This window comes from Pan paniscus, chromosome 5 (assembly GCF_029289425.2).
Source record: "Pan paniscus chromosome 5, NHGRI_mPanPan1-v2.0_pri, whole genome shotgun sequence".
Taxonomy (NCBI): Eukaryota; Metazoa; Chordata; class Mammalia; order Primates; family Hominidae; genus Pan; species Pan paniscus.
Window position 1 is genome coordinate 105615446 of NC_073254.2, and position 22287 is coordinate 105637732.

The following is a 22287-nucleotide window of genomic DNA, read 5'->3' on the forward strand; positions in this document are numbered from 1 at the left end:
ACAACACTTTATAAGCAGAAATCTACGTTAAAAAAACCAGTACAGCTATCTCTAATTTAAATCCATATTACAAGAAAATATTTCTTCCAGAGTGAAGTACTCTAGTTTGTAGAAATAATTAGCTGGTTCAAATAATGAGTTAATAGTATCAACAAAAACATAGCTTTGTGTTTTATCCAAACATCCTTGCAGTAGTTAATTATTATTTCATATTTCAATTTTCACATCACCAAAAATTTATACAGAAGATACCTATATATATATATTTTTTTCAACTTGGGGTTGAAAGCATTCAACAGTTCAGAGACAGGAAATAAAGTGTAAATACTCCTTTATACTGCTGAGTATTTTTAATTTAAAAGTCTTTCTTTTTGGCTAGGAAGCATCCAAATTTAACTGAATGAAAAATTTTTTAAAAATATAAAATTCCATGCCCAAATAAAGTATTTTTTTAACAAATTGAAAGTATCCTCCCTTGTAAGCACTTGATAAAGAAAGATGTTTATTAATCTTGGAGAGCCTGATGTCTCAAGTAACTTTTATGATGACTGTACCATGTATTTAAATAATATACCCATACATTTTAACATAATGTAACGTGCACACACTGAGAAAAATGGAATTCAACTCCACGCAGCAAATAGTAGAGTTGATCCCAGGAAATTGGAAAAATATCTATAAACCCAAAAGAAAAGGGACTGAGGAATAACATAGGAGAGAAGACTCCAAAGTTCAGAAAAAGCTAAACACAAAAATCAAACAGAAAACAGAACAAACAGTAACAAATATTCTAAGAATACTATCCAGTATTCTTCAAATGCATCTAATCTTTTACACCAAGTTCCTTTTTTTAATGTCCTATACAAAGTGGTAACTAGCCTAAAACTAAGTAAAGATTTTTCTTCCCCTAAGAAAATATCTTGCATTTCATTCAATTTGGAGGGGGGGTAAGTAATATACTTTTGACAAAAATTCATTCTAAAATTCACAAGGAAAAATATTTTCTAAATTAAAATCTACATGGACAGGTATTTATAAACCAAAGAACATATACACAAGAGAAAAAGAGACAAATTAGAGAATGCTATGATTAGCAACATTTGGAATTAATACAGTTGATGTTATACCTGTAGATATTCTTGGAACTCTTCCCTCTTTGACTTTAAGAATTCATAATTTTTGGGGCCAATGATCCTCTTAGAAGGAAGCTGGGCATCAGGAAATGCACCTGAAATTAGTATATATTATAGTTATTACTGTGTTCTGCTACTATTTTTAAAACCTTAAATTAGGTTTTAAAATTTACTATGGCACATTCAGATTAGCAATACTGCCTTGTACAGATGTGACATTACTCTTTGAAAATCTTCACAAAACCAGAGAGCTTCAAGTCAGAAGTCCAGACCAAAGAACTTGAGTCTACTGATAAACAAAATATTACTCTTGTAACAATCACTGTTTGACACAGATTTTTTGGCTTTCTATCCTAGTAAAACAGCTTCAAAAAATTATTATGAGATTTTTTTGAAATTGGTGAGACTCTATTAGACAAAACCTTACTAAAGAAATAACTAATTTCTCACAGGGAAAAAAGATAGCATTTTGTCAATGCTATATAAATGGCTTAAAATCACAATGTAGGCTGGGTGCAGTGGTTCACACCTGTAAGCCCAGCACTTTGAGAGGCCACAGCGAGCAGATCACTTGAGGTCAGAAGTTCAAGACTAACGTGATATAAAACCCCATCTCTACTAAAAATACAAAAAAATTAGCCAGGTGTGGTGGTAAATGCCTGTAATCCCAGCTACTTAGGAGGCTGAGGCAGGAGAATCGCTGGAACCTGAGAGGTGGAGGTTGCTGGGAGTTGAGAGCGCACCACTGCACTATAGCCTGGGTGACAGAGTGAGACTCACCTCAGAAAAAAAAAAAAAAAGGCCACCAACATGATGAAACCCTGTCTCTACTAAAAATACAAAATTAGCTGGGTGTGGTGGCACATGCCTATAATCCCAGCTACTCGGGAGTCTGAGGCAGGATAATCACTTGAACCCAGGAGGCAGAGGTTGCCAAGATCTCTGTGGTGAGCCAAGATCGTGCCACTGCACTCCAGCCTGAGCAACAAGAGGGAAACAAGGAAACGAAGGAAGGAAGGAAATAAGGAAATGAAGGAAGGAAACAAGGAAATGAAGGAAGAAAGGAAGGAAACGAAGGAAGAAAGAAAGGAAGGAAACAAGGAAATGAAGGAAGGAAACAAGGGAAGGCAGGAAGGAAGGAAGCAAGCATGAATGTGCTTTCTCAGATAGGGCTGGCTTTAGAAATTTTAGCATCAAAAAAGAAAAGTATGGAGATAAATTGTCTTCTCTCAGCCTTAAACAAAAAAAGTAGTTTTCAGAGAAAGAACGAGGATGGTACTGCACCAGATTGGTAGAGAGAAAGATAAAACCATTTGAACACAAGTACAAACTCAAAATCTATGCAAAAATATGGAGTGGGACCTTATATTCTTTATCTTCCTATAATAATCATCCTTATCACAGGCTTTGCTCTTACAGCAGGGACAGGAACGTTCCTTACCCTTCTCAATAAAAACCAACCTGAATTTGGATCAGGGGACACTCTACAGAGCTTTTCTAAAATAAAAAGATTTAGAACACACAAATAAAATTCACCAAGCTAAATACAAAAAAATATAGCTGGAAATTCTTTATAACTATATCCTTGATATTAACCAAAATAAATACATTGATGAGACAGGAAGAATGAAAAAGAGTAAATAGAGAACGCTTTCTAAAATATAGTTTTAAAATAGCTATTTTTAAATTTTGATTTTATTTAAAAAAAGCATAAATGTACATTGCAAGAACTTTAAATATACAGATAAATAAAAAGAAGATAAACAGTACATTTCCATTATCAATGAAAGTATACACAAGCATCAATGTTGTATTTCTTGTATTTCAATTACTTAAAATAAAAAAATTAATCTGGTGTCATAGTTTTAAAGAATACTAATGCTGAAATGTAATGTTTTATCCAAAAAGAATAACATACCATGAAATTCTGTTAGTTTTGATTCAAGTACATAGAATTCAAGATATCTTCTATAGACAGACCAATGTTCAGGCTCGTGTCCAACTGTAAATTGAGTACACACACACTGAGTAACAAATAATTTCAAAACCTAAAAGAATGTCATATTTAAAACATTAAGAATACAAAGCTGGCTAGACACGGTGGCTCACGCCTATAATCCCAGCACTTTGGGAGGCCAAGGTGGGTGGATCATTTGAGGTCAGGAGTTCGAGGCCAGTCTTGCCAACATGGTGAAATCCCGCTTCTACTAAAAATACAAAAATTAGCCAGCTGTGGTGGCAGGCATCTGTAGTCCCAGCTACTCAGGAGGCTGAGGCAGGAGAATCGCTTGAACCCAAGAGGCAGAGGTTGCAGCGAGCCAAGATTGCGCCACTGCACTCCAGCCTGGGCAACAGAGCGAGACTCTGTCTCAAAAAAAAAAAAAAAAAAAGAAAAAGAAAAAAGAATACAAAGCTGGACATTATTCCACAGTTGTAATTTGTTATTTTTGGCATAACATTATTAACACATTTTATCCCATATTTTAGTTACCTAGAAGTGACTGATAAATTTCATCTATTTATGAAGTTATCTCAAATATACTTTTTCTATAACAGAATCAGAGCTGACAGAAACTTTAAAATATCATGCAATTATGATTATTTTTAAAATATCACCAAAATGATGTATTTCATAAGTTTTTTTTATTGATTTGGGGTTTCTCAAATATTTACCATATTGTCCTAATTTAATATAGTATAGAGCAGTACTATCCAATAGAACTTTCTGCAGTTACGAAGATGCTCCATGGATCTGCATTAATATAGTAGCTACTAGCCACATGTTGCCACTGAGTACTTGAGAGGTAGCTAATGCAACTAAAGAACTGAAATTTTAATACAATTTAATTTGATTTTAATTACCACATGCAGCTAGTGGCTACTAAATTGGGCAGCACATAGTAATGGTTTAAAGAGAAGTCTGGAATCAGACTGCCTGTTCTAATCCCAGTTAACCCCGCCCCCATTTACCATGTGGCCTTGAACAAATAACACCACTGTATCTTACAGTGCTTAGATGTAGAATAACAATAATTGTGTCTATCACATAAAATAATCCACATAAAGCACTTCTGTACAGTGCATAGCACAGAGTAAATACCTCATAAATGTTAACTGTTATTGTTAACATCTAACATCAGTCTACCATAGATTTGAGAATGCAGTAGATCGAGTGAACCAATACCACAATCATCCAAAACAACACTTCTTTCTATTTAGAAAAAACCAACCTGATCACAACATATAAAGCAAATCGTAGTTTTCTTCAACACTGGTCTTAAAAGATCCATAGTATATTTAGGCTAGGTTTTTAATGCTGAAATTGTTATTTTGTTACCCGTATAAAATCAATATACTAAATGATATACTTTTTTCTCCCTCATAATCATGGTTTCTAAGAGCACATTACATTGACAGTAGAAGTCTGCAGCACTGTTGACAAAAATTATCTTTAAAATACAAGCTTTTGGCCCAGCACAGTGACTCACACCTGTAATCCTAGTACTCTAGGAGGCCAAGGCAGGAAGACCGCTTTGAGCCCAGGAGTTTGAGACCAGCCTCAGCAACATAGTGAGACCCTTTCTCTACAAAAAAATTTTAAAATTAGCTGGGCGTGGTGACATGCACCTATAGTCCCAGCTACTCAGGAGGCTGAAGTGGGAGGATCACTTGAACCCGGGAAGTTGAGGCTGTAGTGAGCCACAGTCATGCCACTGCACACCAGCTTGGGCAACAAAGCAAGACCCTCTCTCAAAAAGAAAAAAAAATTAAATTAAAAAATAAAATAGAAGTTTTAAGATTTTTTGGTTTTTATTTTTGAATTACTGAGCCATGAACTATTATAATTTATGTTAAATGATTAACCTTTTAAGATAAAGCATAAAAATTAAAAATAGTTGCCCTAAAGCAAAAACAAAAGTATATTCCAAACAAAACTAAGTTTGAAATGGAAATCTGACTCTATTATTGACAATGGTTTAGCTGTCCACCTGTCAGAATGCTGAAAGAACAGCAACTACTAAGACTGAACAGCAACTCCAGCAAAATCAGGCAGTATGGTCTAAGACCTGGACAGAATAAGATGCTGCCTGATATTTAGTTATGACAGGAAAAATTATAACTAGCTACTCTGGGCATTCTTCCCTCCCAATTCCTATGTCTCATGTTCTTGAAACAGGATCAACTTCTGAGGAAAATCAGAAAACCTAATACTTTTTGAAAAATAAGTAAGAATAATTAGCACTGATCTTCACACTACTACTTAGTTATCCTCTCAAAACCACTTTCTAACATTGCCACTTTTTTTCCTTCTTTCCTCATAACTCCCTCTTCCTGAGCTCAACTTTATTTTCTGCTCATTATTCTCTAAATGTGGTGCTTTTCGTTACACTCACTGCCCCACTTCTTGGAAAAAGTGCAAAGTGGTGACTATTTTATTTTTTAATTCGATTTCTTTTTATCAAGTTACAAGTAGGACTTTAAAGTGGTGACTGTTTATCCTGCTACAGATACTGTTAACCCTGGTCTCTATTACAGTCTATACCTGACATAACCGAAAGAAAAAATATGTCAAAACATGAAGAAGCTTGTAAAGTTTTAACCATATTTTCATCAGTTCTTTTTTTTTTGGAGACAGGGTTTCACTCTTTCTCCCAGGCTGGAGTGCAGTCACACGATCTCGACTCACTGCAACCTCCGCCTCCCAGGTTGAAGCGATCTTCATGCCTCAGCCTCCAGAGTAGCCGGGACTACAGGCACGCACCAAGACGTGTGGCTAATTTTTGTATTTTTAGTAGATATAGGGTTTCGCCATGTGGGCCAGGCGGGTCTCAAACTCCTGACCTCAGGTAATCCACCTGCCTTGGCCTCCCAAAGTACTGCGATTACAGGCGTGAGCCACCATGCCTGGCCATATTTTCATCAATTCTAATTAGCCCACAAAATGGGTGAGAGAAAACGCTGTCTTAATTAAACTAGAATAATACCTGATACAGTGCTATATGGATTAATGACAATTAAGTAAGTGCAATGGCTAATGATGGCAACAAAACCATTAAAAGAACATTACATTGAATGCCTGATGGACTGTCAGGTGTCTAGCAGGCATCACTCAATAAGTGTTGATTGAATTAGTTAATTAGTTACTGCTATGAAGATAACCTAGGACATCCTAAGCTTTCTTTCAATTTTCTGTTCTGGACACTTCTCTTTTGGATATGCAGCCATATTTGTTAGTTAGAAGTGGCAAAATGTTTATCATACCTGATAACAACAGACTCATTCATGGGCATCTTTTAAGAAAGGTGCTCAGAAAGCTTCCTACCTGCTCTTCTATCATTTCTTTCAACATCAATACAAAATACAGGAATTCTTTCTTTTTTCTCTTTCCTTTCAGAGGAGGGATCCTCAAAAAAGTCTACATATGGAATGCTAATTTTCCATGCAGCAAGGTTTCGGGGAGTATTAGGTGTGCTCACAGCCTCCACTGGAGAATCATCTTCCATTACAACAATACCTTCTTCAATCTGGAAAAAAATTACCAGGATGAATTTAATATTCCCAATACCTTTAGAACTACAGCATATGAGATACAAGTATAAAGTAATATGCCCATATCAATTGATAATTTTTAAGACCCTGAAAGCTAGGTGATATTAAATTTTCTACTGAAAAAGTAAAGGTAAAAAGTTAAAAACTAACAAGTTACTAGCATCAACTCCAAGTTTTCTTACATCATCTGTATATGAAAATATAATAGGCCGGGGACAGCGCCTATAATCCCAACACTTTCAGAGGCTGAGGTGGGAGGATTGCTTGGGCTCAGGAGTTTGAGACTAGCCTGGGAAACACAGAGCAAGTAGGCACTGCTGCCAAATGATCACAACAAGGGTTCTGAAAGATAATGTCAGGCTGGGCGCATTGGCTTTCACCTGTAATCCCAGCACTTTGGGAGGCCAAGGTGGGTGGATCACCTGAGGTCAGGAGTTCAAGATAATGTCTCCTAAGTCTCCAATAAGACATCCTAAATGTCCATCTTAGGATCACAAACCAATTTAGGATCACTCAGCAGTGAAACTGGAAACTTCTCTTTTCCCTCAACTTCCTAAACAAGACAAAGAGGATTCCCCAAGGTCCCATGGCTTAGAACTAGCACAGTGTCTTCTAAATCCTAAATGGCATCATCTTAGTCTGCGTTAGCACCTTACTGCCCTGAGTTTTCCCTTGATAGTATTAAACATTAGTTTGCCTGCTTCTCCAACTTTCTGTTACTACTATCTTTAATCCCAATCAAGAATTTCCTTCTTCCTTGGGTCACTATAAAACAAAGCAAACTCTCTCAGCTTTTTAAAGATAGCCTCCTATTCCTAAAGCTAAAGTACAACTTGTGTATCAAGCAATTGGGAAAGCAAAAAATAAAAAATACATCTTCTTCCACAAAAAATTATGTTTTAAAAGTTCATAATAACACGGTTAAATACTTTTGTTATGATATCGAATAGAGAAAAGATAGCAAACTATATATAAAATGTAGTCTACAGGGGTGAAAAGGGAAAGGTTTTTTTTTTTTTTTTTTAAAGAAAATCACCAAACTATTAATAGAAGCGGTTTCTGGGTGGTAGATATGCACGTACGTGGCATTTAAATTTTTTCCACTGTTCTATATTATTAAAAAACTGAGAATATGCTTAAAATTAGAAAACATAAACATTATTTTGAAAAAGACTTTCTCTGATCTACTTTCTTCTATCCATACTTTTTTTTGTTCTTTTTTTTGAGACAGGCTTTTATTCTGTTACCCAGGCTGTAGTACAGTGACACAAACATGGCTCACTGCAGCCTTGACCTCCTGAGCTCAAGTGATCCTCCCAAGTAGCTACGACTACAGTTGGGCACCATCACACCCAGCTAATTTTTTAATTTTTGTAAAGACAGGGTCTCACCATGTTGCCCAGGCTGGTCTTGAACTCCTCGGTTCAAGCAATCCTCCTGCCTCAGTTTCCCAAAGTACTGAGATTACAAATATGAGCCACCACACCCAGCATAAAAATACTACCCACACCAAGGCTGGGTGCAGTGGTTCACGCCTGTAGTCTCAACACTTTGGGACTACAGGTGGGTGGATCACGAGGTCAGGAGTTCAAGACCAGCCTGGCCAACATGGTGAAACCCCATCCTTACCAAAAAAAACACAAAAATTAGCTGGGCATGGTGGCGGGCGCCTGCAATCCCAGCTACTCAGGAGGCTGAGGCAGGAGCCCAGGAGGCGGAGGTTGCAGTGAGCTGAGATCGTGCCATTGCACTCCAGCCTGGGTGACAGAGCAAGACTCCGTCTCAAAAAAAAAAAAAAAAAAAACCAAAAAAAAAATTACTACCCACACTTACAGGGAAAAAATAAAGGCATTAAAAAACGGCTTTATTTGAATTAATAAAAAAAAGGTTTAAATAAGATTTTATTCCATTTAAATTATTATGAAGAATCAGTGACCCTTACATGAAGGCAATGGGACAAAGGTCAAAAGGAAGGGGTAAAGAAAAGGGTTTACTCCTGTCACCCCACCTTTCCTCCTTCTTGGTCATCATCAATCCAATCAGTACCAAACACCCCTTTTATACCCACATTAGTGAATTTCTTAAAGCCGAGGTCTACGTCTTAATCATCTTTTCATCCCCAGTGCCCAGGGTCATTAAAAGGCAAAATGAGAATCCAAGATCTCTATTCAATAAAAATAAAAAGTACAAATGAGACAATACTTGCCTTTTTGGGACTATGTGATAGGAAAGACAATCATAACACGTAACTTGAAATACATTATGGTATAAGCTTTAACATACGATATAACAGGGACACAAAAGGAGGAAATGTTCAGTTCAACTTGGGGATTTGGGTAAAGGTTTATGGGGAACAGTTACATTTTGAAGGATGCCTATGAATTTTCTAGGTCAATACACAAATGAAGGGCATTTCAAGCAGGACAAAGATACAGAGAAATAAAATAGGATGGTAAGTAAAATGTTTATATAAGTCAACTGGAAATCTTGTTAAAATGCAAATTGATTCAGTAAGTCTAGGATAGTGCCTGAGATTCTGTATTTATACAAGCTTCCAGGTAATGCCAATGCTGCTTGTCAACAGACTGTAGTTTAAGTAAGCAAGGAGTTAGAGCATCTATTAGCAACTCTGTATACCTGGAGCACATGGTGGGAAAAAGGTAACATCAGAATTTGAAGCTTAACCAAAAGACGGTAAACTGCTTGACTATTAGAAGTATCTCAGCTTAACAGGAACTATTCTGCCTTAATAAGCAATAACACAGTTCTCAGGAATTTTAAAAATTAGATTCACGTCATGAAACTATCACAACTAATGAAAGAATGAGAAATACAAAGGAAGTCTGAAGTAAGAAGATAAAGGTAAAGTATTAAACAGAATACAGATTCTCCAAAAAAAGGAAAATAATGAGTATATCTAATTTTTATGTTATAGTAAGTCTGAAGTTATAAATAAATCAAATTGATACATTTTACTTACAAAATCATCTTCACCTTCAGCTACACCATAATTAGGCAACATAGCTCCCTCCATTGTGGTACTTTTGAATACTCCTTTAATTTTGCTACCTATTCTGCTGATTCCAAATGATTCTCCCCTTTTCTGTGTGTTCCTGAATATTAAACAAAAATGTATCAAGTACATAGCAAATTATCGCAACAGTCTAGTTTATTGAAAACCATTATTAAAAAAAAAGAAAAACAGTTTTGAAAATGATAAACTAAAGGTATAGATAACATAACTTTTGGAGTTTTCATACACAGATTAAGTATCAACATCTCAGAAGTCAAAAATGACACAGTATTTAAAGTTTAAATTTGGTGGATGAATAAATGGGACAATATTTATTTATAAACACTCAAAATTTACCTAGTATTAACTTCAAAATATTAACAGGATTAGAATTTTTAAAAGATGAGAGCCCCCTAGTGGAATATAGTTCTTATTACAATATTTCAAAATAGGTTAAAAAATGCTTAAGATCTGTTCAAAACCAAAAACATCCCTTTAGAGTAACTGGACTAAAATTATGTGACAGAAAAAAAAAACATTAAACTATTACTTTCTCAGTACTTCATTTTCAGATGGAACTTTAAGAAAAAGAATAGTGCCAAAGGGAAAGGTTAGCAATGAGCACAGGGATAAAAGCAAATGTAGCCCAAGGAAGCAGTCTGCTCTGCCATAAATATTAAATGTTGGTTTTGCCATTTTTTTAAGCTGAATTTCTGAAAGCAGAAATAGCTGAAAAGCAACAAGACAAATAAGCCAAAAGTAGCAAAAATGTCCGTTAGCCTGCTACCCAATGTTTCAGCAATTAAAACCGTAACTGTTATCCAATTTAAAAGTCATGCTCAAGGCCAGGCACAGTGGCTCACACTTGTAATCCCAGCACTTTGGAAGGCCAAGTCAGGCAGATGACCTGAGGTCAAGAGTTCGAGACCAGCCTGGCCAACATGGCGAAACTGCGTCTGTACTAAAAATACAAAAATTAGCCGGGCGAGGTGGCAGGCACCTGTAATCCCAGCTACTAGGAAGGCTGACACAGAAGAATCACTTGGACCCGCAAGATCGCGCCACTGCACTCCAGCCTGGGCGACAGAGTGAGGCTCCATCAAGAAAATATATATAAAATAAAATAAAGTCACATTCACTATGTAATACTGCTCTTACAACAGATATCCAAATAAAAATGACTACTTTAAAACCTGAGAAAGTTTGTTTTGAATGCTCAAGTGTATAGCTATTACTCCTATGAGAAAAATTAAGTTATCTACTGAAATAATACAATTACAGAAAGAAAATTAATCAAGTTTCAAATACACCAATATGTAGTAATGTGTATTTTACACACATCCAAGAATTAAATCAAACTTCTGGAAAAACACTAATAATAAGTAGTAAGCAGTAAAAGGGGTACTTAAACTAGATTATTTTATCTAAACAAACATACAATTAGGGTTTTTTTTAATCCAGAATTGTAGACACAATTGTCCTTGATTTAAAAAACATTTCCCAAGACATAAAAATGTTAACAAAATATTTTTAAAATCTCTAGACTCTAGTTTATTCTAGTCTCTACAACATGGATACTACAAAACAATGGGGGTTGTTGAAATATGAAATCTAAAAACTCTCACTTATGATCATTATGCCCAGAAATACAGAAACATCATACTTATTTTAAAAAAAGTTCTTTAAACATAATTCTAAAATTAATTTAGCAAAATTAACAAGAACAAAAATGAGTCAACAGTCTTAAAATACAAGATACTGACAAATTAAATAATGAAAATATCTTTAAAGTATCAGGACATTTTTATTTTATGATGGCATATCATGCTATTTCAAAAAGGAGATATGTAGAATAAAAGTAGGTATTCATTTTAAAAGATTATCCTAAATAACTAGGATATAATGGCAGTTAATACCACAGTGTTCCATTTTTTTCCTTTTTATTTGTATTAGGTTGTTCACAATGTACTTTCTAAAAACATTTAATACTGAAAAGAATCACATGCTCAAGACTTACCGAAAATCATCCAAACTTAGGCTACCTCTGCAATAACAGGTATGTGAAATTATATAAGGAGAGGAAAGAAAGAAAGCCCAGATATTATATAAACTTCATTTTAGAACACAAAACAAAATTTAAAAGCTTCAGAAGTTACACAGGTGTATAACATTCATTTTTGCAAAGGGAAGAAATCCTCATGAATAAGGTGATAAAGGTAAGATAAACGCACATAGCTGTCTTTTGTGTTTGGATGAAGTCTACATTACTAAAAACGGTTCTTAAAAATTAAATATGTTTTCTCTTGGGTGACATGGAAAAAAATTAAATATATCAGGAAATAACTGACTTTTTTCTACATAATTAAAAAAGGTTCTTAGAAATTAAATATCCAGAAATAATTCTGTCTTTTCTTTGTCCTTAGGCATACCATTTCTTTCATGCAGTGGAAAGTATGCAGAGACTGAGCCACCAAAAACCTGGCACAAAAAACAAACCCATATTTTCCAACATTAAATTTGTGTTCATGTTAGACAGAATCATTTATGCTTCACGTTTTTAGGTTGAGTAAAAAAATATGTTTTCAGCTAAGAAACACAGTTAACAAAAGATCTCTAAATATTAAAAAACAAAAGTTGTACTTTAAGTATACAATGAAACAGAGAACATGATAAATAATATGCATTAGAATTTTACTTTGAAAATATAAAATGTAGACATAAAATATATGAATACATATTTTATGTAATTTAAGTCATGTAATAGCAAATTAACAAAGCTATTCTAAATTTCCAATGAAAGAATGTTAAGAAACTCTTTTAACTTATTATATATAGGTAAATAAATCATTAAGTATCACAGAAGCAGAGTCCTGACAAGACTGATAGTTAACTATTAAAATCAGATCACCATAAAGAAAAACATACTTTAAAAAGTCATAATCAGTATCCAGAATGAAAAGAACCCATATAACCTGTCTTTTTTATATTTTAAAGCCAACAAAATTAGTACCTTAATATGCTGAAAATAATCAAGTGTTCTAAAAGTAGCCAAGAAGGCTTTTCATCTCTGAAGTTATGACCTTGACTCAGATTTAACCATGAAGCAAGCTTTTTATTTTATTTTATTTTATTTTATTTTAATTGAGGCGGAGTCTTAGTTGCCCAGGCTGGAGTGCAGTGGTGCAGTCTCAGCTCACTGTAACCTCTGCCTCCTGGGTTTAAGTGATTCTCCTGCCTCAGTCTCCCAAGTAGCTGGGATCACAGGTGTGTTCCATCACACTTGACTAATTTTTGTATTTTTAGCAGAGACGGGGTTTCACCATGTTGGCCAGGCTGGTGTTGAACTCCTGACCTGAGGTGATCTGCCTGCCTCGGCCTCCCAAATTGTTGGGATTACAGGCGTGAGCCACCATGCCCGGCCATCTACCAAAGCAGGCTTTTAAGGTCACAGAACCACTTCCCCTTAAATGGTCCTAGAAAAGGGCATGTCATTAGCTCCACGTCCTGGTATGAAACTCCAAACATCTTATGTCTATAAACAGGGATAAATTCTACCTGCTTCTCAAGTATGCCAGTACATTTGAGGAAACTCCTTGGAAAAGAATTCAAATGCAAGAAAAGGCATGTGGCCTGGGCAAAGAACACTATTTTAAATAGCATGAATATGATTTTTGTTAAATAACGTCTAAGTTTCACGGCTGTAACATAAATTTTTAGGAAAAAGTTACAAAGTGGTATTTTTGCAAATAATCCTAAAGGAATTTCTACCTTTCAGAAAAGTTATTACATGTATACTACTTCTACTGAGGCATTAAATCAGAATTAATATTCAACATTCAAAAAAACATCTATTCCCATAACACTTGGTTACGTCAAGAAATACAATATATTCTCCTCGTGGCTAAGGTTTTCACATTTTCCCTTGTACTAACTATCTAAAACATTGCCCCATTTCTTGACTTATCTACTTTTCTCTTTGTAGTACATATCCAATTTATTTATGTTTATTAGATACTTGCTCAAATTGGAAGGTGTCTAGATGTTTGTGTCAATTTTGTACACATATTAGGTAAATGAAATGATCAGAAATGAAAATGAAAGGTAAATGAAATGATTCATTTACCTTATATATAATAAGTTAAAAGAGTTTCTTAACTTTTTTTTTTTTTTTTTTGAAACAGTCTGGCTCTGTCACCCAGGCTGGAGTGCAGTAGCGCGATCTTGGCTCATTGCAACCTCCACCTCCTGGGCTCGAACAATTCTTCTGCTTCGCCTCCCAAGTAGCTGGAATTACAGGCATGTGCCACCATGCCCAGCTAATTTTTGTATTTTTAGTAGAGATGGGGTTTCACCACGTTGGCCAGAATGGTCTCAAACTCCTGACCTCAAGTGATCCCCACGTCTCGGCCTCACAAAGTGCTGGGATTACAGGCGTGAGCCACCGTGCCCGGCCATTAACATTCTTTCATTGGAAATTCAGAATAGCTTTGTTGATTTGCTATTAAGTGACTTAAAACATATATTTATTCATATATTTTATGTCTACATTTTATTATTGGAAGGTGTTGAGAGCAAATCTATAAATCTACAGAATAGATTTATAGATTTGATATCTGTATCAATTTTGTACACGTAACCTTGCAAACACAAATTAGAACACTAATTATCCAGTTTATAAATGGATAAAGATTTTCTCTTCTATTACCTTTCTTTAGGTCATTTAACTGTACACTTAGATTTCCAGAGCCAAAAAAAAGAAAGAAAGAAACATCCCTCCACTTTTGTACCCAGTAAGCACTCTTAAAAAAAAGTTTTCTCTAAAACGTTTAATTCTGAGTTATCTGTGGATGCCACTTATGCATTCAGTCCCTAGTCTCCAATAAAGCTGGTAATAAAAACTAATATATATTCATTATGAGATTAACAAGGCCACATTATGTATCTTGTTAAAATTTTTCTAAAAGAATTTCAGGCATTTTCAGATCACCATATAGAATACAGTTCTACAATTCACTAGTAAAATGCCTTGTGTACTCATATAACAACGGAACCACATATTCATTCACAAAAATAGCTAATAAAGACAATGATGCTATCATAGAATGACTGGCATCAGCAAGTTCAAAAACAAAACATACAACCTACCTGTTCAATTTTGAATTGCGTGTTGGTGATTCTGCACCTCTTAAAAGTTGTCTGAAATACTTTAAAATAACAAATAATAATTATCATTTATTACACTTACAATTAACATTAAAACATGTTACCTTAGTTTACTACTTTCCAGTTTTGGGGGGGAAAAAAAGCTATCTCAATCAAGTGAATACAGACATGGTCAACTAGGGTAAGGATGAAAATATTGCAAATGCAGATGATTTCCACAGGTTTGTAAATAACGTGTATACAATGAGATTTCTGCGTCACTGCAGTACTACAAAGCCACTCAGGCATATGGCAAACCAGGCAGACCTATTTGGTCCCAATCTATCTACTTACACAAATATAAACAGGTTTTGGTATTGATAATTGTTTTTGCAATTATTATTTTATTTATTCATTTATTTATTTATTTTGAGACAGAGTCTCGCTTTGTTGCCCAGGCTGGAGTGCAGTGGTGCGATCTCGGCTCACTGCAAGCTCCGCCTCCCGGGTTGATGCCATTCTCCTGCCTCAGCCTCCCAAGTAGCTGGGACTACAGGTGCCCGCCACCACGCCAGCTAGTTTTTTGTATTTTTAGTAGAGAAGGGGTTTCAATGTGTTAGCCAGGACAGTCTTGATCTCCTGACCTTGTGATCCGCCCGCCTCGGCCTCCCAAAGTGCTGGGATTACAGGCCTGAGCCACCACGCCCGGCCTTTGCAATTATTTTTTAATCTTCACTTAATTACATAGCGAAAAAGAATATTTACTTTCTTAATCTTGGTTTTCTTGTTCTGTTTTCTACTGAGATGGAGTCTTGCTCTATGGCCCAGGCTTGAGTGTAGTGGTGTGATCTCAGCTCACTGCAACCTTGGCCTTCTGGGTTCAAGCTATTCTCCTGCCTCAGCCTCCTGAGTAACTGAGATTACAGGCATGTGCCACCACACCCAGCTAATTTTTTCTATTTTTAGTAGAGATGGAGTTTCACCATGTTGGCCAGGTTGGTCTTGAATGCCTGAACTCAATTGATTCAGCCATCTCAGCCTTCCAAAGAGCTGGGATTATAGGCGTGAGCAACTGTGCCCAGTAATCTTGTTTTATTTTTCTATTTATTTTGTTATTTGAATCACTCATCTAATGATATCAAAGCTACTATTAAATTATGTATAAAAATCCTCAAACAAGGTTAATATTTTGACTTACCTCATCACTATGGCAGAACATAGGAGTAAATACATTCTCCAAAAGGGAAAGAACATGTTCATATGCTTCAAAAAGACATCTCATAGTTTGAAGTTTCACAACATCTATGTATGGGCCTTCAGCAACTATTAAAAAAATTCTACTGTAGAAATTATTTATAAATAGCATAAATATATACAGTTCTAAAACGTTTTACTGAAACTCCACTGAAACACACTAGATTGAGAAATTAGACCAACCAAGCTCTAGTTCTGACAAATACATAAAGTATAAATAAGCTTTTTCTTTAAAGCTTTCATCTCATTAGTAAAATAGAATAATAGCTGCCCATGTACTGCAGCTAGCCACTGCAATAATAAACAGAAAATAAATGGAAAAACTGTAAGAGTGCTAAATAAGTCATTCTTATCATCTTTGACTTACTTCTTTGAATCTCTTCTACAATGAAGGGATCAAATCTAATTTTGTCAATACTTTCATCCAAACAGTATGTTTTATAAATCTTCTGCAATTCTTCATGAAGAGACAGCATTTCATCATTTGATAATTCTGGTCGTAAAATTCTATCATTAAATTCCTCTAACAAATGAGGGAATGAATAAGAAAAAATAATTTTAATATAAAATTATTCATAAAAGCTTCAGTCCCATTCTAATTGTAGCCAATACCAACAGCAGCAATTAGAAGCAATCTAATTCATCTAAGTTTTTAAAAAATATTTGAGAATAAAATAACTACTCAATAAAAGAGAAATGCAATCAACCAGTTTTTATACATTAATAGAAAATATGTAAATACATAAATACCAATACAAATTTTGCTAAAATTCAAAACACTAAACACACTTCTAATAGTTTCCTTAAAGAATATTGAATTTATTATACCAAAAGTCTTTTATTATTTTAAGATCTGATTTACTAAATAAAAATAAAAATGAAGACTTTTTTTAGTCCCAATCAATGTTTTTAAACAATATTTCTCTCTATCATGAACGCTGCAAACTAGTGGCAGAACTGAGTTTGAACAAATGAATGTTTATTCCAAAATAAAAGATGGTAGTATTACGATAGCCAAAATACCAATTGCTTTTTCTTTTTATTTCAGGATGTGTTAATAAGGAGTTTACCTTTTACTTCTTAATCATTCAAACTGAAACATAAAGGGGAAAAAAGGGAGTTAAAAAAAAAAGCTGGAATACAGGATATAAGATTTGTGAGGCAATAGAATATAATTGCCATTCCTGTATGAGTTAACATACATATAACTGGAGTTGTTAAAGAAGAGAAAATGGGGCAGGATATTTGAAAAGACAGCCAGGAATTTTCAAAATTGATTAAAGGTCAGGTATGGTGGCTTATGCCTGTAATCCCAGCACTTTGGGAGGCTGAGGCAGGAGGATCGCTTGAGCCCAGGAGTTCAAGACCAGCCTAGGCAACATAGTGAGACTCAGTCTCTACAAAGAAATTAGCCAGGCATGGTGGTGTTCACCTGTAGTCCCAGCTACTTCGAAGGCTGAGGCAAGAGGATGATTGAGCTCAGGAAGTTGAGGCTGTATTTCGTGAGCCATGATCATGCCATCTTTTCAGACACACAAAAGCTAAGAAAATTTATCTCCAGCATATTTGTATTTTAAGAACTGTGAAAATGATTTCTTTCAGCAGAAAGAAACAATATTAGAAACCTGGTTCTGCAGAAAGAAATGAAGAGCACCGGGACAGTAAATATGCCAATAATTGTAAGAACCTTTAAAAATGAATGTGTGTGTGCATTCCACACATGTGTAGAAGCCTGATGACTAGTGAAGAAATAATGTACTGTGGTTTTATAGCCTATGCAGAATTAAAACACATGACAACAGGAGCACAATAGGCAGGAGAGGATGCTCTGAAGTACACTGAGGTTCTTACATTGCTCCTGAAGCAGTAAAATGTTTTTAAATTAGGACTATGATAAATGAAAAAAAAAATCTCTGATCAATCAAAAAAGTAACAGAACACACTCAAAAAAATAGGAAAGATAAAATACTAAAAAATAACCTCAAGAAGGGCAGCAAAGGAGAAAAAGAAAGGCAAAGAATATACAGGACAAATATAAAACAAACACCAAGATGTAAGGCCTAACAATAAACACATAATAAATATATCAAGTGTAAATGTACTACAGATACCAATTAAAAAGCAAAGATTACTAAATTAGGTTTTTTTAAAGTGAGAGCAACTATGTGCTGCTTACTAGAAATACATTAAACATTTCAATCAGATAGAAAAAGATATACAAATGAACACTCAAATATAAAGAAAGATGATGTGGCTATATTAACATCAGACAAAGTAGACTTCAAGAATAAAAATTACCAAAGATAAAAGAGGAGCATTTTATAATGATAAAAGAATAAATTCATTAAGAAGATATAACAATCTTAAATGTGTCTGCACCTAATAATGAAGTTTAAAAGATATATGTATTCATACAATGGAATACCACTCAGCAAAGAACAAACTACATATTTATTTATTTATTTTTGAGACAGAGTCTCACTCTGTCACCCAGGCTGGAGTGCAGTGGCATGATCTCGGCTCACTGCAACCTCCACCTCTCAAGTTCAAACAATTCTCCTGCCTCAGCCTCCTGAGTAGCTGCGATTACAGGCATGAGCCAACACGCCCAGCTGATTTTTGTATTTTTGTCGAGACAGGGTTTCACTATGTTGCCCAGGTTGGTCTCGAACTCCTGACTTCAAGTGATCCACCTGCCTCGGCCTCCCGAAGTGCTGGGATTGTAAGCATGAGCCACTGCGCCTTGCCCAAACTACTTATTTAGACAAAAACATACATGAACTTTAAAAAGCATTATCCTGAGTGAAGGAAGCTAGGCACAAAGGAGTACATATTATGTGATTCAATTTATATAAAAAAAAATTATACAGGCAAAACTAATCTGTGCTGAGAGAAATGAGACCAGCGATTGCTTTGGCAGGAGTAGGGGAAAGAGTGGATCTCTTGGGAAGGATCCTAAGGGAATTTTCTGGGCTGATGGAAATAAATGCTCTAGATCTTGATAAAGATGCAGGTTATGTGGATGTACATACATGCAAAACTGATCAAACTATACATTTAAATTCCATGTGTTTCACTATATAAATTATACCTCATTTTTAAAGTTATATTTTAAAAAGAAATTAAATGCATTAAAAACAATATTTTCAGTCTATAAAGTTTCTTATAAATCCAATAATCTATAATGCTACAGAGCTTATAATTAAAATGAGGCATTCTTATATTTGATAATTTAATCAAAACAATCCTTTACAAAAACTGAAAAAAGTGATATTGACATGGGCTACAGTTTGGGTTTTTAATATATTTTCATTATACTGTACTTTTAGTAGTTTTTTTTTTTTCTGCTACTAGGATTTGAATGAAGTTAGTGACAGATTATTTCCCAATCTGGAAAGAAGTGGGCACTTGAGAGAAACCCACAGATGCTCTTAGAAAATCAAGTATATGGCCGGGCACAGTGGCTCACGCCTGTAACCCCAGCACTTTGGGAGGCTGAGGTGGGTGGATCACCTGAGGTCGGGAATTCAAGACCAGCCTGACCAACATGGAGAAACCCCATCTCTACTAAAAATACAAAATTAGCTGGGGTGGTGGCACATGCCTGTAATCCCAGCTACTCGGGAGACTGAGGCAGGAGAATCACTTGGACCCGGGAGGCGGAGGTTGCGGTGAGCCGAGATCACACCATTGCACTCCAGCCTGGGCAACGAGAGTGAAATTCCGCCTCAAACAAAAAAAAAAAAAAAAAAAAAGGAAATCGAGTATATGAAATTTAGTACAATGATAGATGGGTACCACAACATCAGATCTGATTTAAAATATTCAAATACATTAAAAGGTTTAAAAATTACTTTCGTAAAATACACAGGTAAGCCTCACCCACAGTCAAACAAAACTGCAACACGTGCACTGCGCCTTCTTGTTTCAGAAAGTTCATAAAACGAAATAAAAGATCTTGTTGCTCTCTGATTTGCTTCAATTCTAACTTCAGCACCTTGATATAAGAGAAAGATTAAGTTTAAGCTATATAAATGAGTTCTAAAATTGTTTATATCAAAAAGGTGTTATTGCTGAAAATTCTTACAGATGGCTTTTTATTTCTAGGTTCTGCAAATTTCTGCAAGAATGGAACCAAAGGAGAAGCCGGTTCAGTTGCTTTTTCAGGCTTTGAAAGAAAAAGAATTATTAACTCAGTAAAATTCCCACTTGATTTGACATACAAAATCAAAATTCAATGCAATCTGAAGTGTTTTCTAATATATTCAATACTCACTGGACTGTCATCTATGAAGATGATAAGCAAATGATTCACAGTATCCTAGTGGAAAATAATAAACGTAAGTCAAAATAATTCCACTACTGTATTCTCCCCAGAATTCTCATAACTTGTATCATATTATGTAAGTTTCTAGAAAAATGAAAAAATAAATGGAGCAGTGGCAAAAAATCTGCACATATGTATTACAGCAGGAGTTTTTTTACATCTACAAAACAGGTTCTTAACCTTTGTGAAAATGGGCAAATAAAAGCTATTCTGATTTTGGCATTTAAAATATTTCTAAATCATTCTTGTTTCTTCAAAATCTCACTGGATCAAAGGTAGAAGCATCCAAAGTGTCCATCAATGGATGAACAGATAAGCAAAACATGTTATACACATACAATGAAATATTACTCAGCCTTGAAAAGGAAGGAAATTCTGACACGTGCTACAACATGGATGAACCTTGAAGACACTATGCTAAGTGAAATAAGCCAGTCACAAAAAGACTAATACTTATGATTCCACTTATATGGGATACCCAGAGTAGTCAAATTCATGGAGACAGAAAGCAGAATGGTGGTTGCCAGCAGGGGCTGGAGGGAGGAAGGAATGAGGAGTTATTGTTAACAGATGCAGAGTTTCAATTTCATAAGATGAAGAGTTCTGGAGATGGGGAATGGGGATGGTTGCACAACAATATGAATGTTTTCAGTATCACTGACTATATACATAAAAATGTTTAAGATACTAAATGTTATATTAAGTGTAATTTGTAACAATTTAAAAAAAAATCTTAAGTCTTACTGGATCAGCTAGGAAATCCAAAGAAGGAAGGAACACAGAGCCAGACAGAATCTCTCTTATAAGTAAGGTCAGAGATCTGGAAAAAGAAATAATAATAATTGTTTATATTTAGTGATTTATATTAGTTCTTAACTTTCAAGTGCATATGAATTACCTAAGGATCTTGTTAAAATGGAGACTATAATTCAGTAGGTCTTGGTTAGGCCCTAAAATTCTGCATTTCTAACAAACTCTCAACCAATGTTCATGCTACTGGTTTGCAGACCACACGTTGAATAGCAAAGAGTTAGAGTTCTTACTTGGCTAAAATAGAATATTACTTAAGAGAAGAAAAAGTATTCCCTTAACAGGAGGAACTTGGGGGACATTAGGAAAAACTCTCTATCGGCCGGGTGGGGTGGCTCATGCCTGTAATCCCAGAACTTTGGGTGGCCGAGGCAGGAGGATCACAAGGTCAGGAGTTCAAGACCAGCCTGGCCAACATGATGAAACCCCGTCTCTACTAAAAATACAAAAATTAGCTGGGCATGATGGTGCATGCCTGTAATCCCAGCTAATAGGGAGGCTGATGCAGGAGAATCACTTGAATCCGGCAGGCAGAGGTTGCAGTGAGCCAAGATCACACCACTGAACTCTAGCCTGGGCAACAGAGCAAGACTCTGTCTCAAAAATAATTAAAAAAAAAAAAAAAGAAAGAAAATACTTTCTATCTAAGAATACTTAAATGTTTAATATATATTTAAATTAATGTTTAATGTAATTACCTTATAATCATATTTACTATTATAAACTAGTCTAGTATAAAAATCATGTAATCAAAATATTAAAATATTTTTAAGAACCACATAAAAATTTTAAACAAAAAATAGTATTTAAAGTACATCACTTTAAATATCACTAAAAATAAGCCATGGTTACTCCTCTAAGGGTTATTAGGGTAAGAGTAACAAGGTAACTTATGGAATAATCTAAACATGCTCCAGCCAGAAAAAGGGAGAACAGACTAGATGACCTCCCAATTCTTTTTCCCAGCTGGATACCTTGAAACATAAACTCATCTATATAGTTTGTTCAAATGTTTCTGCCTATTATAGTTATAATGTGCATGTCTTTAAAGGGGAACA

General features: G+C 35.0%; 1 protein-coding gene across 18 annotated transcripts in view; it reads right to left on the bottom strand.

Annotated features, from left to right (window-relative positions):
• The window catches only part of SNX14 (sorting nexin 14), a 100103-nt gene that overhangs the window by 21283 nt on the left and 56533 nt on the right, over positions 1-22287 (bottom strand). For 10 of the 18 annotated variants that reach the window (XM_008976448.5, XM_003822839.6, XM_024929200.4 and 7 more), the window contains 12 exons: positions 21164-21239; positions 20369-20413; positions 20180-20260; positions 19975-20089; positions 16460-16615; positions 16037-16161; positions 14842-14900; positions 11714-11740; positions 9664-9796; positions 6457-6658; positions 3052-3135; positions 1128-1228 (listed from right to left, as the gene is read on the bottom strand). In XM_008976448.5, the coding sequence (XP_008974696.1) occupies positions 1128-1228; positions 3052-3135; positions 6457-6658; positions 9664-9796; positions 11714-11740; positions 14842-14900; positions 16037-16161; positions 16460-16615; positions 19975-20089; positions 20180-20260; positions 20369-20413; positions 21164-21239 (1204 nt within the window). The other 8 variants (XM_055113935.2, XM_055113933.2, XM_024929198.4 and 5 more) reach the window with 2 other exon arrangements.